Below are 16,814 nucleotides of genomic sequence, written 5' to 3' on the forward strand. Positions count from 1 at the left end.
GGTGAACGACGTACCAAGCGCGGAATGGGGTAAATTGCACAGACGTTTGGAGGGGACAAAGTGGGAAAGCGGGCTTCTGCAACGTTGCTTGATCGATGACGATCTGTCGGAGGGGGGAAAGTAGTATGTGGAGTGAGGGTGGTGTGATCGGGAGGTACCTTATCGTTCAGGGCGGGTAAGGAAAGCAAAAGGGAAATGAGTTTCAGAAAATAGTTCAGACGGAGAAGGGGGGAAGAAGCAGAGGAGGAGGAGGAAAGATGTAAGAAGAAAAAGAAATAGAAGGAAAGTTGGGAATGATCAGGGTAGAAAAAAAAAAAAGAGGAGAAGAGAGGTTGTACAGTCAGTCGTAAGTTACGTTAGTTAATTGCGAGTGGATGCGCAGGAGAAGATGAGTTAATGCAAGCTAAAGGGGAAGAGAGAAAGAGGGAGCGAGCTTTCGATCGGGTAAAATGAACCTCAGGCCACTGGGACTGGAACACGAAAGGAGGAGGCGACGAGCGGAGAGAGGAAGAAGAGCGAGGGAAGAGGAGCAGCAGAAGAGGACGAGCCACGGGTCGGGGGGGAACAGCCCAGTCGAAAGTGGCGTAAAGTGTTTAGTTACTACTAAGTTGTTGCTAGTAAGGTAGTTATGATGACTGGAGGGAGTTTAGTTCGTTCGTTCAAGAGGTCGATTGAATTGATGGATGGATGGATGGATGGATGGATGTATGATGGGGGGACATGGATGTATGTTTGTCTGTATTTCTGTATTTCTGTCTATCTATCTTCTAGGTATCTAGCTAGCTAATTATCTTTCTATCCATCTGTCTCTTCTTCTTATTCTTTACATCTACATCTCGTTCTCCCACTGTCGTCATTCTGCAACGAAGATCTGGTTCCATCGTTTGATACACCCTTTCTTATCACTGCTGCCTCGGGTCACGATCTTAATTAGTTGGACCCAGCTCCCAGTCCGTTCAAGGCCTGGTACGGTTTGCCTACTGCTCTTTGAGACTAACCACGGCTAAGGGGTAACGAGCTCGCTTTGAGGCGGGGTAGAAAAATCGACGGGAGTCTAGATACCTTCTGGAGCCAAGGTCCGCACGGGAGGGGAAAGATTAATGGGCTGAAGTTATGACCGATGCACTTTGAGTGAGTACGGAGTATACGAAGAAAAGTAGAAAGGTAGAAAGGTAGAAAGTAGGGCAACAGAAGACAGAGTAAAAAAAAAAAAGAAAAAGGAAAAACAAGAAGAAGGAAAAAAAGAAAGGAAGAAAAAAGGACCAAAAACGAAGTGCCAATTACATACTGCCAAAGGCAAAGGTAACATGACAGGCAGGCCGAGGAGAATCAGAGCAGGAACCGGTCGAGCATCGATGGAATGATGCCCGCAAAGTGGGCCGGGCGGGTACAATCCCCAGTCAATGCCCATCGATCGCCAAAATGCTCCGGCCATTAATTCTGCTTTGTATCCCCCGGTTGCCTTTCGGGAACTTCTCTCGCTACCTACTATTCTCTGGCTTCATCGCGAACTGTCAGAGCATTTGTTTGGCTTCAATTGGTTCCACCCAAACAGCACCAGCAGGCTATTGTTCTTGAAGCATTCATCAATGGGTCTTCTTCCATCGCCCTTGGACTATTGAGCGGAACGAGTGAGCTTGCGAAATGATTGAGTCTGGACTGCAGGATGAAAGGATGAAAGTACACAGATGACACGGTGGACCAAACTGTCATACACAAACTGGGTTTCATGCGGACAAAGAAGCTGTCCCGTGCTTATGCCACCACCAACAAGTTACCACCAACCCAAACCGCATCTGACTTCGGTAAGGAAGATGAGAATAAATGACATTGTGCAGCGTGCAGACTCCTCATGCATGCAATAACAACTCCACCAGATACCGTACTACGTACTGTGTACTGTATGTTCCGCTCCGTCTGTCCAGGGGGTTCAGGATCGGTTGGGTGTCATCAGGGGACAACTCGTCAACGTCATTCTGTCGTCGCGTTTCACAGAGAGGGAGTCTGAGAGGATAGATGAAGAAAAAAACGAAGAATGGTGGGTAATGGAACCAGGAGAATCAGCGATCATTGAGGGAGCTCCCTGCCCCTGGGTCAAGACTGCTGCTCTGCTGGTACTAGGTACTAGGTACCTCATGTACAGACATGAGCCGTGCCTGCGTTACATAATAACCAGCCTACCGACGCCATGCGTCGGATTGCGGGGGAAAAGTCGTCCATTCTCAAGCGTACTCAGTGCCGCACAAGTGCCCGGACGTCCCTAGATGGAGAAGCGCAAGTAAGGGAGACAGCGAGAGGGAGAGGAGAGGAGGGGTGGGGAGTGGCAATTCATTGGTCTCTCCATGGCCCATGCAGGATCGCCTCCGCCCGAAATTGCGGAGAGAGCTTTCCCGCTTTGAGAGATTCCCTTCCGCGGAGTCAGCCCTTTTTTCTTTTTGCCCCAGCGTGAGCAGCGTCACCTTTCGCGAATTATCACACACCCTTGATTCCAACTCGGGATCACAGACAGAAAATGATTCATGGACTGTAGTCATGGCTGGTGGTGGTGATGATGATGATGATGATGATGATGATGATAGATGATGATGATGACAGTGGTGGAACAGAGTTCACGCAAGTTGAAAGAGAAACTGATAGTGAACTGGCCTCAGTCCATGGTTCAGGATCTCGGACTTGTTAGCATTTCTTGACCCAGCCTCTCAGACGCGATGTGCTTGTTAGACCCCCGGTCATCCCCCCGTCCAAGCCAACTGGTTACACGCCAGAAAGCAAGTCTAACTTGACCCCACTCGGGCAAGATGGAAATCAAACAATCTGAGCTTGCTTTCCTGTTCATCCAACAGGTTCGGAGTATCAGAAAAGCGTGCCCCTCCTCTCTCGCCCTCTAAGGGGGGGGTTTACGTGCCAATCCGCACCTACAATCCCCAGCCCCAAGTCAAATAGGAAGGGAAACTCGCCACACCCTCCCCCATCGCATGTGTGGCTTTCTTACCTTTCCATGGCTCAGTAGCAATAGAGAACTATACTGTGACTCAATCCGCCAGGTACCACTTCGAGTACAGCACGAAAGAGGTAAAAAATAAGATCTTAAGGTTGTTATTGCAACATCACCCCTCATGCCCCTCCGGCTCCGAAGCGTGGCAAGTTGCAACATCCCTCTTCAGGCAACATCCGGGGGGAGTGCTGTCTGGATCTAGACCCATTGGCTGACACTTCGTGGAATTTTGCTGACCGAGGAAGCATGAGGACACAAATCTCTCACCGACCACCAAGCTGAGATTCATTGGCGAACAGCTTGACTAAACTCTCGCAACCCAGGTGCTATATCCTATGGTCCTCCGTACGATTTTTCGGTTGTCTTCCTCTTCCTAGGAGCAACAATGGCAAGGGTGATCCTGACCTCATCCAATCGCATCTCAGTGATGCGCTGAGGCCGTCAATTAAAACCTATAGAATTTACCACCTACTTACTGCAGCACGCAACCCCTCCAACCATATCCCCTTGATCACCCTTTGAGCATGATGTCATGAAGAAGTTCTCACCTTCCCATGTCGACGTAGATGGCTGCTGCTGTTTCTCAGAAGTGCATGCATGCACATGCTTCCGCTTCTAATTCTACTTCACATCTGCACATGCTTCTGCTCACACTTCTGCTTACACTTCTGCTTATACTTCTGCTTACACTTCTGCTTACACTTCTGCTTCTATGTCAGTCCCAGTATTAGATATACCTTTGCTAGTCTCAGAAGCTACCAGGGTACACGTTGGCAAAAAGGCTGTTAGTCGAAGCTTAGCTACTAGCTATATAGCAACTACCCGTAGACACGAAATACGTCAGTAGATCCATACCTAGTAAAAGCAGTGGCCGGAACTACTTCCCCTCCTTTGCCCCTCCATCATGTGAAATTATGGGTGGAGGTTTGCTGGGAATAGCAGAGGGGGCTCTGGGTTGAGCTGCACTACTAGGTAGTTGGCGACATGCATTGGGGATTAGATTGGTTGGTTGGGATGGTTACACAACAAGTGGAGGGGGAGGGGAGTGGATGACGTCTTGGGTTTGGCTACAGTCTGTAGCGTTGACCAGCTGTTGGGGATGACAGTTGAAGCTCTTTGTGCAGGTAAGAGGCTTGAGTTGGATGCATTGGCTTAGTAGCATAGCATCACGACGGATCTATCTCGCTAAGAGTCATAGGTTACTATGCTACCTATCGGGTAACAAGACAGCAAGAGCCGAGTGACTCTGTCTGCGTACAGAATTCACAAGTTGCCCTATCTGCATACTAGACCCTTAGACTGGCAGTCCGAAAGTGCATTCCATCTATCTAGGTCATGTAAAGAGTAAAACGTACCCACAATATATCCAATACCCACTAAGCGTACAAACACCACCTAACTTTCCCCAACGAAGCCAAACCTCCTAAGCAGCCGAGTCCAGCGTCCCCTTACCCCCCGTCGAGGCCGTCGCCTCCGGCCCCTTCTGCTGGCGCAACTTCTCCTCGAACTTGGCGAATTCGTGCATGGAGATCTCCTCCTCGGGATCCATCACCTGCTCGACACCCTGGACTTCTTCGATCTGTTTCGAGTGTATATTAGCCAGGGGTATAATTATAACACATCCGCGTGGGAAAAGATGGGAGGGAACGGACATAATGCATCAACATCGACTCAATCCCGTTCTTCAACGTCACCGTGCTGGAGTCGCACGTCCGGCACGCGCCCCGCAGCTTCAGCAGCACGACCCCGTTCTCGAACCCGCGAAACTCGATGTCGCCCCCGTCCTCCTGAATGGCCGGGCGGATGCGCGTGTCCAGCAGCTCCTTGATCATGCCGACCACCTCGTCGTCCTCCTCATTAAAGCGCAGCGAGTCCTCCTCCCCGCCTTCCTGGCCCTCGCCGCCGGCCTTGGCGACCGTGTTGACGATCGACTCGCCCGACGTGACCGCCTGGGTGATCAGGCTGAAGACCTCGGGCTTGATGTGCGCCCAGTTCGAATCCACCGCCTTGGTGACGGTGATGAAGTCGGGGCCGTAGAAGACCGAAGTGACGCCCTCAACGTTGAGGAGCTGTGCGGCCAGCGGCGAGGGGTGCGGGGGTGCCAGCGTTGAGCGCGGCGAGAGGTATTCCAGGAAGGTGGTGGGGAAGTTTTCGGGGAGGATGCGGTGGTTGGGGATGAATTTGAGGGCCTGTTTTTTTTTTAATTCATCCGTTAGTTGTATGGTTCGTGCGAAATTGTTGGAGGATGGGCTGGAGAGGGGGCAAATGCTGCCTACATCAGGGTTCGGGGTGTTCTCCGTCTGAATGAATATCGTGCGCTTGCTCGTCGGCGCCGGGCCGTTCACCCGCGCCTGCACGAGCGAGTGGTGATGAGGCTGCAACGTCGGCCGTCGACGGGTCTCCGAGGGGGTAATGGCGGGCAATCGTGCGGAACGGTGGACGCTGCGGTAGGAGCCAAACACGGCCGGTCGGGCGAAGCGCGAGGCCTCGAGACCGCCGCCAGCGCTCGTGGTCAATGTGCTGCCGAAGAGGGCGGTGCGCCGAAGCATGGTTCTTCCGGAGGTGGAGCTGACAGACATGATTATGGGGGTGGTGATTGTCGAACTGCAGGAAAGAAGTTGAGAGAGGAAATGTAGTGATCGATAATACTTTCTCCCGTCGGCACTCGGCCTCTGACGCAATGAGCAGCACGTGACCTTTGACAGAGACTAGATGACAAATGCGGGATTCGCGGTGGCCAATCATGTTCGCACTGTTTGACATCTTCTGCCGATGCCGGATGTTCCATTCCAACCTCGAATCCATCAATGATTACCCAGTCAAGTATAGGTTCAATAGGTGACTTCGTATTGGCTGGGATCCCCCACCGCATTGATACTGTACTATTTGTAACTTGAGCTTGTTGATATTGGCTGGAGGTGGTTGAGCAGTGATTGGGACAACTACATGGATACGAGCATTATGTTCGCGCGAGTTTGCTTGCATCTAGACACAGACGCTATAAGTATCTATCATCGTCGGCACCATAGCAGAGAAATACCCGAATCACTCATCGCACGACAGCTTTGCTCAAATCATTCTACCTCAAAGTGCTATTTTATGCTAAAGTAGATCACTCAAGCTGTTCCTAGTGTGAAAGATTATTCTGACTACGCCCGACCATTACGGAAAGAAACAACCCTGGCGATACGGTGACGATATTTGCCACGACGAAAAGCGACGTTGTGGTCATATCAGGTTCTCCAATCAGGAAATATTGCTAAGTCTAGTGTCGATAGCAGCATCTAAATGTCACACTCAGTTTTGAAGAATCAGGTGTTGCCACACCACTCTGATAGTTAAAAGGGCATTCAGTATACATCCGCTTCAACAGCAGCCTCGTTGTCATCGTGGAATACAAACGCTGTCAAGTCGGCAGCCATACTGAGATAGGTCGATTCGTCGTGGTTTCCGACTGCCAAACCGAGACCATCAGGTTGAGCTAACATCTGTTCAACCGTAAGACGACTGGCAATCTCAACAAGCTGAACAACCAGTACACAGCCCAGAGAAAATCTAGCCAATTCTGTCCAGATGGTGCAAACTGCGGACCTTGAAAACGAACTCACAAATTCTCCAGAGATGACCCCGGCTGCGAGATGCATATCAAGATCTGCGCGTCGAGAGTACATTTACCCCCGAGCCCCTTTTTAAATCTCCAGACCACTTTTAGTGAACTTACAGTCCGGTTCAATGCCATGCAGAAGGACAGCAACTGTACGCCCCCAGCTGGCTGTCGCTCATGGTACTGCTTGTAGCTAGCCACCTAATCACTATTAGTCGAACATTCTGCCAACCTGTCGGTAACTTTTCTCCACGGGCTCAGGTCGCACAACTCCATACGACAGGTCTATTTGCAGAGTCGTCACGCAATCACATCACTTTGTTCAACATCAGCCGCTCGAAGCTTGCACGACGCCAGGCGGCCAGCCAGTCATTCTCTGGTGTCCAAGAGAACTGACATGTCAAGACAGTAGCACGGCTCTCCGATCACAATGACTTCGCTGTGCCCGACACACCGATTAGATTTTGCATTACGGCCCTTACACATGTGCAATCCATGCCATGGATCCTGGTGGCGACGAGTGTGTCGATTTGTGTTCCCATCAGGCTGTGCAGGGTGTAGTGGCATACCGGGGCCAGAAGTGATCGCTCTTGGTGGGTAGAGGAACTCTCAGCATGGACTCTACCCCTTGATATTAGGCAAACATTAAGCTATGTACAGTGAATCTCCGTTACGACGAGTGAAAGCAGACAGCCCGGGGAATCGTACAAAGCCAGAAATCAGTGTCACCTAAAGGTGATAATCTATAGTTCAGCCAATTAAAGGACTGAATTCTATAAGATCAAACTGATAGTTCATTCATAATGCCGTGATTATCACTTTTGATCAATTTGCCTAATATCTTCTCTTAGTTGAAAACACGTGCTCGCTCCTCAATATAGCAATATTTCTATAGGGGAAAGCCTTTATCTTACGTTGATATTTATATCACGAAAATAACCATCTCCGTATGGTGGCCGGAATTTCAATGGTAGAACTATCGTCAAAAGCAGGAAAATCATTGATTCAGGAATTGTCATAACGGAGGTTCACTGTAGTTCGAAGACTCAATGATGCGAGGGTGACCGCCTTGCCGAGAACCACGCTAAACCCAATGCGAACCTCTGACATGCAACCCGGAGCGGAGCCAATCGTCGAATCTTTCCCCGCGGATTATCGATCCAGCGAGGCACTCTGATCTAGTTCACTTTACGCAGTAACCAGCTATTGCAGAACGATGATCATCGCGATCTGATCACCAGCGCTACTAGCACGCCTCGGGACAGGGAATCAGACTGGCGATAAAATGCCCGGCACATGCGAAGTCTGCGAGTCAGAGCCGTCCAAATACCGATGCCCGACCTGCGGCTTGATGAGGTATGTGAGCACGTTCTATCTTGTGCTGTCTTAGAGCGAGGCAGAGTAGCCACGACTAAGACGCCTTCTGGATGAGACGCATACTTATCGCGGTTTTGTCTTTAGTTGCTCCCTCGCGTGCACTCAATCTCATAAGATCTATTGTGCCCCGAAGGCACCGTCGTCGAAACCGTCGGAAGACCAAGCACTTCCCACCGATGCTGTCAATGGTCATGCACTCGAGGCTGGAATGCCTCAGTCCGAGACCGGGCTCGATATCAAGTCTCTCGGGTCTTCACCGCAGCTGAAAGAACTCCTCGAGCGCTTCCCGTCGCTCCGAGATCAGCTTCGCGATATCTACCAGGCTACATTGGAGGAGGAATGGCAGGAGACCCTGCCGTACGCCGGTCGGTCACGGGGGTTTGGTAGGGGTAGGGCGACCCACCGTCATCGAGGACCGTGGACGCGGGAGAAAGGGTTTAACCGAGGAGTGGGCAAGGTCAGAAAGCTCCGAGAACGATGTGAAGAGGGCGATGAGGTAGGCAAGAAAGCAGAAGGCTATATGCGATTCATGGCCCTGATTACTGGGAGCGAACTACCTGAGGCGGTCTGAGTTTTGCGGATGTGGCAAATTACGCCCCTTTCACCGGAGAGTTGCCAAGGCTGCACGCCGCGCAGGTGGGAGCTTGACCAGCCGACCAGCTCGATGCTGTTTCACTCAACAGCCCGCCGCCTTGCGTTCACAGCCCTGGGGCCACGTATGAAGCATTAGTTGGAATGACGGTAATGTCCGAATAGTTGCCGACGATCCCCCATAGAGGATGCATGAATATGAACAGCAAGTGAGTACGGAGTAGACTTGCAAGCTATCAGCCGGCATGGAAAGATGAGAAGACACCACGTGTACACACTACACAGTATAGCGTAGCGTAGCTCAGCTCCGAGCCGGGGGGAAGCTACAACAGCCGAAGGTGTCGACCAGATAAGCTGTTTTGCCGCCACGCAGGCGGATCGCCGTGGATGGAGCACTTTGGGTCAAATGATCATACCCAGTAGGTGATTCCAGACTCTGGGGAAATCAGAGGGACCAATCACTGCCCGTATTGCGCGGATAATCTGGGGTCAGCCTACCAATAGCATAATTAGAATCACCCGCGTTGCTGGTTCGCATTTCTGGGGATTTGAAGATCAGTTGGACTGTCGACTTTTCTCGAGTGGGAGCGGGGGCAGTGACTGAGTGAGCATTTGCGAAGAGTCATTTGCAGGGATTGTCTGCCGCGGCTGTTCTTCCCACTGTTAATCGAGAGAGAGAGAGAGAGCAAGATAGAGAATCTTACGGGGGGTGTGATGTAAATTGTGGCTGATCCTTGGCTCATGCCGCGTACCTTGATGGGAATATGTTGGAGAGGAGAGGGGGATGTGATAGTGGGATGGGATGGGATGGGATGGGATGGGATGGGATGGGATGATTCAATCGCTTTGTCGTTAACTTACGGGAGGGAAAACTTCCCGTACCTCACAACTTTACTATTACATCTTTGACGACAACCTTACTCTACTCTTTAATCTCTACTCTTCCTTATTGAATTTCTCTCTCGTTCTTTCTTTCTTCCTTCTTCTGTCTCCCCCTTCATTTCTTTCCTCCCTTATCTCTTGTCTGGCCCCTGTCTGACCGTCAGGAGTAGTGGATGACCGAGTCCGGAGCGTCAGTTCATGTACTGCCTCGTGTTGCTAATTTTAATCGCAATCCTCCGCAGTCACAATCTACTCCTACAGTCCGACCGAGTTAGCCAGGACTAGGCCCTCTGCCTACTCGGCCCCCAGTTGTCACTGCGATCTTTGTCTCTCCAGACTCTCTCACCTTTCTTCTCCGATTCATTGCACTGCACCCTTGACCGACCTGTTCCGCTCTCCCCTCTGTCTCCTCCTCCTCCTCCATAGCCCGTTCCTCCTTGTCCCATTCGATTCTTGCAACAGAACTCTCGTCTGCCTGTCCGACCTCCCTCTGGAATCGCTCATCATATTCTTACGAGGGGTTCAGCTGGATTACTAGGTCTCTTGTTACGGCTGCGGGAGAGACCAATCAGAAACGGAAGAGAAAAAAAGAACAACCTCGCGGGCCAGACAACGGGCGGCGGAAATTCGACCAAACAAAAGATTCCTCACCCCCCTTCAACTGAACCGGCCCTAACTACTCCTCGTCTTTGATCTGACGCTTTTTTTTTTTTTTTTTATTATCTCATTTTAATTGCCCCTGTCTGATCAATTAACTGCGGTACATCACGAATTCCAATTGCTGCACTATCCTCCGTCACCCTTCTGCAAGCGACAATGGATGAGCTGTTGTGTCCGCTTCCCTCACTTACCTAGCCGTTGAAACCTCACGCTGTCGCACCTTGTGTGTTTGCTCGATCGGACCCTCATCTGCCCCGCGGCCACTGTCCACCCGTTCGCGCATCGTCCTTGCCCCTCCTATAACAATCCTTCATGAATTCCCAATTTCCGAACAGAGAGCGAGCGGTGTCCAGCGACAGAGCCGAGGCTGCGCCCGTCCCGCAGAGACCGGGGCTCCTGAACCGCACCATCTCCGCTCCCGCTGGGGGCCTGTATAAGCTCGATCCGGCCAGAGTGACTTACAGTTCAGTCAAACCGGATCGGACTCTGATGGAGGAAGATGAATTGTCGCCAACGGCGGGAAGGAACAAGAGCTTGTCCGCTGCTCCGGGTGACGAAGTGAGCTAGTCCTTCCTTATGGTCTTTTCCCAGAATATATTATCTGGCTTGGTAGATTGACAGCTAGCCTTGTGGCAGGTGAAGCAGCAACTGTCCAACCAAAGCGGAGAAAATGGCACCCCATCAGCATACGTCAGCAACGAGGTGAGCTCTATCTTGCAACATAACGCGTACCTGTCTGATCATGGTTCTTGACGCAGCCCGCACCGAAACCGAACTTCCCCCATGTGAGCATCGCTGTGGTTGGGCCAGACCATGTGGGGAAATCAACCTTCATCGAAAGCGCACTGGATATGAAACATTCTCTCGCGTCCCGCACAACTACAAAGAAGATGTCCCTTGATGGCACAGTCTACCTCGTTCGGTTACTGGAGATTGATACCCTTGAGATCTCGATCGGAAGTAATGGCGAGGTCCAGTGGCCACGGTTAGGCGGCGATACACCCCCTTCCGTGGACGGTGTGCTTGTTCTCCACGACGTGACGCAGCCTGGGAGCCTTTCTACCATTAAGGAACTACTAGGTTTGTTTCCTTTTTCCGAGTGACAGGTCTATCGATCGTGATGGAGAGTGGTATTCTGACGTCTGTAGCCTCCTTGGACGCCTCTTCCATACCTTTTCGACTGGTCGCAAGTAAATGCGACATTCAACCACCCAACAGCCCAATTGAGCCAGTTCTGGATGGCTATGAGATTCTCCGGACCTCACCCGATTCGCCACGGTCGCAGAAGATGTGCATCGCACTGGTTCTGCGATCGGTCATTAGCGACAGAAATGGTAAGTTTACTGGACTTCTCTTGCCCATTTCCTTGAATTCAGATCGAGTCTACGTTACGGACGGTGCGCACAAGAAATGCCTTGTGTGCACCGTCAGTGTCTCGGAGTATGTTTGCCATAGTCATGAAATATCCACAATTGCCTCTGTGATGTCGGTGTCGGCTGTGGTCCGTCCAGAGCACTCCACCGTATGTCGCGCTAGTCCGCGGCTCGGCCGACGGCAAGCGTTCACCGGCGGACTTCGGAGACCCGCCTCGTCCCCAGAATGCAGGCGCAGCAGCAACAACGCCACCCAGATTTTTCTTGGCTTTTGCGACGGACTAGGACCTTCGGTATGGATGCTAACTGCTTGCTATAGCTGAGGAGCGCTCCTCTGGCAGGACTGTCACACCAGGCTGGCGTCATAGTCGGGCCAACTCAGAAAACCCCACAACCGTGTTCTCGGGAGCCGCAGGCGGCCCAATAGCAGGAGCTCTGGACTCGGGGATCGATGGGTACGGTATAGATCGCCAACTGACCGACTCACCCACCTCTAATGGACAGGGCCCGCGCTATGCCCGAAGCAATTCTCACCCCCTTCGACCACACACGCCTCCCTCAGGACGACTGAACCAGCGCAAGCCGTCCATTGCGGGAGAGTCATCCCCCGGAAAGGATTTCAATCGACAGCATCGGCTTCATGCCGCCTGGCGCAACAGTGGCGGGTCGGACGCCTTCAGTAGCTTCATTGAAATGGGGGAAGAGATGGACGGGCCTCGAAGTATCCCTTCAAGTCCTGGAAGCAAAGATAAAACGCCGAGTGAGAGCTCTTCCCATGAGAATGGCTTCACCTTCGATGAGCTCGTGGATCGGTTGGTTGCGCAGCCAATGTCGAAGCACGACTCTAAGTTTGCGTCGATCTTCCTGTGCTTGTACCGCAAATTCGCCGCCCCTTCGTCCTTGCTGACCGCTCTGATCAATCGGTTCGAACGCAACGAGCGAGAGATTTCGGATCAGCTCACGCGCATCGCTGACCAACTAAGACTTTTGACTGTCCTGGCTCAGTGGGTATCGGAGTATCCGGGCGACTTGGCGTATCCCAAGACGCAGAGACTAATCACCGAGTTTGTTGCCAACCTTGAAAAGAGCCATTTCTATATGTTTGCTGCCAAGGAAATCTCGTCATATCTCGAGGCCAGTACGGAAGATGATAATATTGGGTGGCCGTTCAGAGATGGTGAGGTGCCAGAGATGGATGCCACCGAGCCCGCTCTTCAATACTCAGGTCGAAGCTCGCCGTCGATCTTCCTCGGACCCCCTCCGCTGAGCGATGAGGGTGATGAAGAGGAGGAGGATCCTATCTACAGTATGAGTGCATTAGACCTTAGCGAGGGTGCACTGGAGTCCGGTTCGAGGCTGTCGGCGTCGATGTCGAATTCGTTCACCGCTGAGAAGCCCGGGACAGTTGCAAGCCAGTCATTCACAGCCCTCAACATCGATTCGGCCCAGAAAGAGGCCCGACTTTTGGACCTGACGCCCCGCGTGCCGCTGACAAAGGTGCAATGGCGACAGTTCATGGAAATACCCGATGAAGATTTCGCTCGCGAACTGACGCGCATTGACTGGATCATGTTCAATTCCTTTCGCCCACGGGACCTCGTCAGACATGTCAGCATCACGGGTGCCGACAAGGACAAGATTCAGAGTCTCAAGCATGTCAATCGGATGATCAAACAATTCAACCACGTGGCGTTCTTCGTGGCGAGTGTCATACTCCTGCGGGACAAGCCGAAACACCGGGCCAAGGCGCTGGAGAAGTTTATGAATATTGCATTTGTGAGTGTTTGCCATAGAAGGTTTGCCGTGTGTGCTGCGTCTAATGCTCAACAGAAACTCCGACGACTGAACAACTACAATTCGCTTGGGGCTCTGATTGCTGGAATTAATGGAACGCCGGTGCACCGACTCTCGCAGACGCGAGAGCTAGTGCCGATGCAGACGCAGAAGGACTTCATGAGGCTGGTCATCCTCATGGGCACACAAAAGAGCCACTTTGCATACCGCCTGGCGTGGGACAACTCATTCGCAGAGCGAATCCCGTTCCTGCCGCTGCACCGCCGCGATCTGGTGTCCGCCGAGGAGGGCAACCGGACCTTTGTGGGCGACACGAAGACCCGAATCAACTGGCGCAAATTCGAGGTGATGGGCGAGGTCGTGCTGGGCATCCAACGGAGCCAGAAGACGCCATACCCACACCTTGCCAAGTTCGACGAAGTGACGCGGCTGATCTTGGACATCAAGCTGTCTGGTGATGAAGAGGTACGTCCTTTTTTTTTTTTTAGGGGATATGAGCGCCATCTGACGATTACAGGACCTGTATGCACGCAGTATGCAGGTAGAACCCTCCGCTGGCGGTGAACCCGGACGAAAGAAGTTTGGCTGGTTGCGGTCCTAAGGACAGGCCCCGGGGCGTATAATGACCACTACGGAGATACAGCAGGCGCAGACGCAGGCTGACGAGACATGAATGTAACGATCGTCGTTTGATGATGTACATACATACATCCATACATACATACATACATACATACATACACTGAGACATGTAGTTATAACACTTCAGTAGCTAGATAGCTAGCTACTAGCTACTAGCTAGTCAGGTTCGCCAGATTCTAGAAATAGTAGTTTGAATCGATCGGTGGATCGGTGGATTGGTGGGTTTGGGGAGTATCACGTGAGACATCGTCCACATTGCCTCCGAAGCCGATAAGTCAAGTGAGCGAGCGACTCGGCAGGCCTTCGCGCAAACTATACCTCCATCCACATCTACCTCCTGTTTGCGCAAACAAAGTCCACGAGCTACGCAGCTACCCTCACGACAAACAACTAACATTAACAACCGAACTTCCTCTCAAAACACCACACATCACAACCACCCACCCACCCAAAAACCAGCGACCCCCACCCTCAAAATGTCCACACCAGTGATCCCCTCCATAAAAACTACCTACCGCGCCATCCTCCGCGAACTCCCCCGCCGGACGTTGAACAAGTCCACCCCCTTGCACGCCAGCGTGCGCGCTCTGTACAAGAACCCCGCTTCGGAGTCGTCTGCGTCATCATCGAATGACTCGGAATCCGAGATCATCCTCCACAGCCGCCTCCAGGAGGCAGAGCAATTCGCGCAGTACGCGCGCGCCCAACGGCAGTACGCCGCGTTGATTGAGCGGTACAATCCGGGAAGTTGGTTGGATGAGGAGGAGAGGATCCGGTTGACGGCGAGAAGGGTGGGGTTGGATTTGCCGGTTGAGGGGGAGGGGAAGGCGAATTGAAGAGGTTTTTTTCATTTTTGGTGGAGGAAAGAGACCGGAAGGATGTTATGGCGTGGATGTGAGATGGCCTGGGCTGGGCTAGCTGGGCTGGGCTGGGGGAATAGGGATAAGTTGGATGATTGGGGTTGGATTGGGTTGTCCCCCGGGTATCGGTTGGGATTATCCCCAGGACATGGGATTGAGTTGGGAGGGGATTTGGACAGTTGAAGAGCGTAGGGGTTGTATTTGTATAAACAGGTGGTTTTGGAGTGGGAATCTGTTTGAGCTGGAGATGGGGGTGTACTATATAGTATATTATGTGATTTGCATGAGGGAATGGAGTTTGGGTGGGTTTCATTTGAATTTGTCTATATCTGGTTTTTGGGTTGATGTTTTTGGTACTGAACTAAAAAAGGATGAATAGCTCTCGAGAATACTTCGTACTTCGTACTATAGTTCATGCCAAAGTAGCTAAGTGAGTGTCTATGTCGGTAAATTTATGCTCCGGGTGGAGGTCGGATATATATATTACTACTTAAGGTGCAACTGCTGGGAGCAAGCATGGCGGATGTGGTTGGTGTTATCTTTAGAATGCGCACATGATGCACCTGATTCATGTCTCGTCTCTCATACCTCATGATTCGGCCTAGTATTGCGCCTATCCTCCCAGCTCGACCTTTTCCAGCCGCCGCAGCGTCGAACTGCTCTCCTCCAAGCTCTCCTCCATCTCAATCGCCGTGCGCGGCCGGTTCTTATTCAACCCCTCCAGCAGAGTACACGCCTTGCACACGCGCTGACTGGAGATATACCCACAGCGCTCACACTTGCCCAGGACCTGTGACTTGACTGCGTTCTTCTTGCGCCGGGCAGCCGGCGCCGTAGCCAGCGTCACCTCCGTCTCGCGGTCCGCGGCCGCCTCATCCTCGGCCAGCTTCCTCTCCATCTCCGCCATCTCGCCGCCCCTCGTCCGGCCACTCCCTCCCTGACTCCCACACCCGGTCGTCTCCGCCGCCTCCTCATCCGCCGCCGCGCCGCCGCGCACCTCACTTGGCACCAGCTCGGCCATCTCCTCACCGCTGCGCACGATATCCAGAATCGAGCTCGGGCGGATCTTCTCGAGATCCTTGATCAGCGTGCGCGCACTGCCCCGGAACGCCTCGGGCGAGTAGATGCACTCGGTGCTGAAATAATCCAGCTGCTTGTGGTGGGCGTACAGCACGATCTCCTTCTCGTAGGCATACTTGAGCGGCTTGCTGCGCTTGATCTCGCTGGCCGCGGAGCCCGTCACGATACTCGTGCCGCGCGCCAGCCGCGGCAGGTCCCCGCGCAGCAGGTTCATCATGACCGTCTCCGCGACATCGTCCGCGTTGTGGCCCGTCACCACGTGCTTGATGCCCAGCCGCTCCGCACCGCGGTCCAGCGCCTGCCGCCGAAACACGCCGCAGTACGTGCAGTTGCCCTTCTTGCCCACCTGCGCCACCACCTGGTCCATCGTCCAGCCGTACAGCTCGCCGTAGCCCAAAATCACCAGCGGCATCGCGTACTGCTCCGCGTTCCGCTTCACCGTTTCCAGACTGTCGTCGCGGTAGCCCTTGATGCCCTCGTCGATCGAAAGCAGCGTCAGCTGCAGCCCGTAGTCGTACCGCTCGTTCAACGTCTTCAGCACCGACGCCAGCACCGTGCTGTCCTTGCCGCCGCTGGCGCCGATCGCCACCCGCTCGCCCCGCTGGAAAAGTTTTGTGGCCGTGATCGTCTCGTGCACTTCCGTCTCGAAGATGTTGAGGAAGCACTGCCGGCACAGCTTCTGGCGGTTCTTCGGGCGGATGATCACCGCGCGGTCCGCGTGGCAGTTCGCGCACGGGGTGGGGGGCATGTTGCTTTCTTCCGGCTTGCCTCGCTTGCCAATGAGATTGAACGCGTGAAGTTCGGGAGTGAGCAGGGTTTCTTATTGTTTCGCTGAATGTCGATCGAGGAAGAAGAGCATTTGAAAAAGTGGGGAGGCAATTTTCTGGAGGCGGACACACACGCTGGAGGGATGGAATTTCTTATCGATAAGAGGCGTGGAGGGCGGAGATTAGTCA

General features: G+C 52.8%; 5 protein-coding genes across 5 annotated transcripts; 2 read left to right on the plus strand and 3 right to left on the minus strand.

Annotated features, from left to right (window-relative positions):
- Positions 1 to 4,418: 4,418 nt before the first annotated feature.
- On the minus strand, positions 4,419 to 5,621 carry BP01DRAFT_424355 (NifU family protein; the record flags this gene model as incomplete). The annotated part of the gene is made up of 3 exons (XM_025579692.1): positions 5,272 to 5,621; positions 4,648 to 5,184; positions 4,419 to 4,574 (listed from the first exon to the last, which is right to left on the minus strand). The coding sequence occupies exons 1-3, from the start codon at positions 5,572 to 5,574 to the stop codon at positions 4,419 to 4,421; spliced, it is 996 nt and encodes a 331-aa protein (XP_025430300.1). The 5' UTR covers positions 5,575 to 5,621.
- A 2,136-nt stretch (positions 5,622 to 7,757) lies between these two features.
- BP01DRAFT_357937 (uncharacterized protein) lies at positions 7,758 to 8,820 on the plus strand. Its single transcript, XM_025575310.1, has 2 exons — positions 7,758 to 7,946; positions 8,040 to 8,820. Exon 2 carries the CDS (start codon positions 8,185 to 8,187, stop codon positions 8,545 to 8,547), a length of 363 nt encoding a protein of 120 aa, XP_025430301.1. The 5' UTR covers positions 7,758 to 7,946; positions 8,040 to 8,184; the 3' UTR covers positions 8,548 to 8,820.
- Positions 8,821 to 8,948: 128 nt separating this feature from the next.
- BP01DRAFT_87219 (uncharacterized protein) lies at positions 8,949 to 9,363 on the minus strand. Its single transcript, XM_025580187.1, has one exon. The coding sequence runs from the start codon at positions 9,308 to 9,310 to the stop codon at positions 9,083 to 9,085; it is 228 nt and encodes a 75-aa protein (XP_025430302.1). The 5' UTR covers positions 9,311 to 9,363; the 3' UTR covers positions 8,949 to 9,082.
- Positions 9,364 to 10,421: 1,058 nt separating this feature from the next.
- Positions 10,422 to 14,754, plus strand: BP01DRAFT_299030 (putative Ras guanyl-nucleotide exchange factor RasGEF; the record flags this gene model as incomplete). Its single annotated transcript, XM_025571934.1, has 8 exons — positions 10,422 to 10,667; positions 10,868 to 11,189; positions 11,258 to 11,447; positions 11,824 to 13,258; positions 13,313 to 13,741; positions 13,794 to 13,870; positions 13,920 to 13,973; positions 14,199 to 14,754. 8 exons carry the CDS (start codon positions 10,422 to 10,424, stop codon positions 14,752 to 14,754), a joined length of 3,309 nt encoding a protein of 1,102 aa, XP_025430303.1.
- Positions 14,755 to 15,235: 481 nt separating this feature from the next.
- Positions 15,236 to 16,736, minus strand: BP01DRAFT_357942 (putative PP-loop ATPase superfamily protein). Its single transcript, XM_025575311.1, has one exon. The coding sequence runs from the start codon at positions 16,604 to 16,606 to the stop codon at positions 15,392 to 15,394; it is 1,215 nt and encodes a 404-aa protein (XP_025430304.1). The 5' UTR covers positions 16,607 to 16,736; the 3' UTR covers positions 15,236 to 15,391.
- Between the last annotated feature and the right edge of the window lie 78 nt (positions 16,737 to 16,814).

Source organism: Aspergillus saccharolyticus (genome assembly GCF_003184585.1).
Source record: "Aspergillus saccharolyticus JOP 1030-1 unplaced genomic scaffold BP01scaffold_21, whole genome shotgun sequence".
NCBI lineage: Eukaryota > Fungi > Ascomycota > Eurotiomycetes > Eurotiales > Aspergillaceae > Aspergillus > Aspergillus saccharolyticus.

What these genes read in the sequence shown, in the direction of transcription:
- BP01DRAFT_357937 (XM_025575310.1), top strand. Translation starts at nt 8,185, where the DNA reads ATGCCTCAGTCCGAGACCGGGCTCGATATCAAGTCTCTCGGGTCTTCA.
- BP01DRAFT_87219 (XM_025580187.1), bottom strand. Translation starts at nt 9,310, where the DNA reads ATGAGCCAAGGATCAGCCACAATTTACATCACACCCCCCGTAAGATTC.
- BP01DRAFT_357942 (XM_025575311.1), bottom strand. Translation starts at nt 16,606, where the DNA reads ATGCCCCCCACCCCGTGCGCGAACTGCCACGCGGACCGCGCGGTGATC.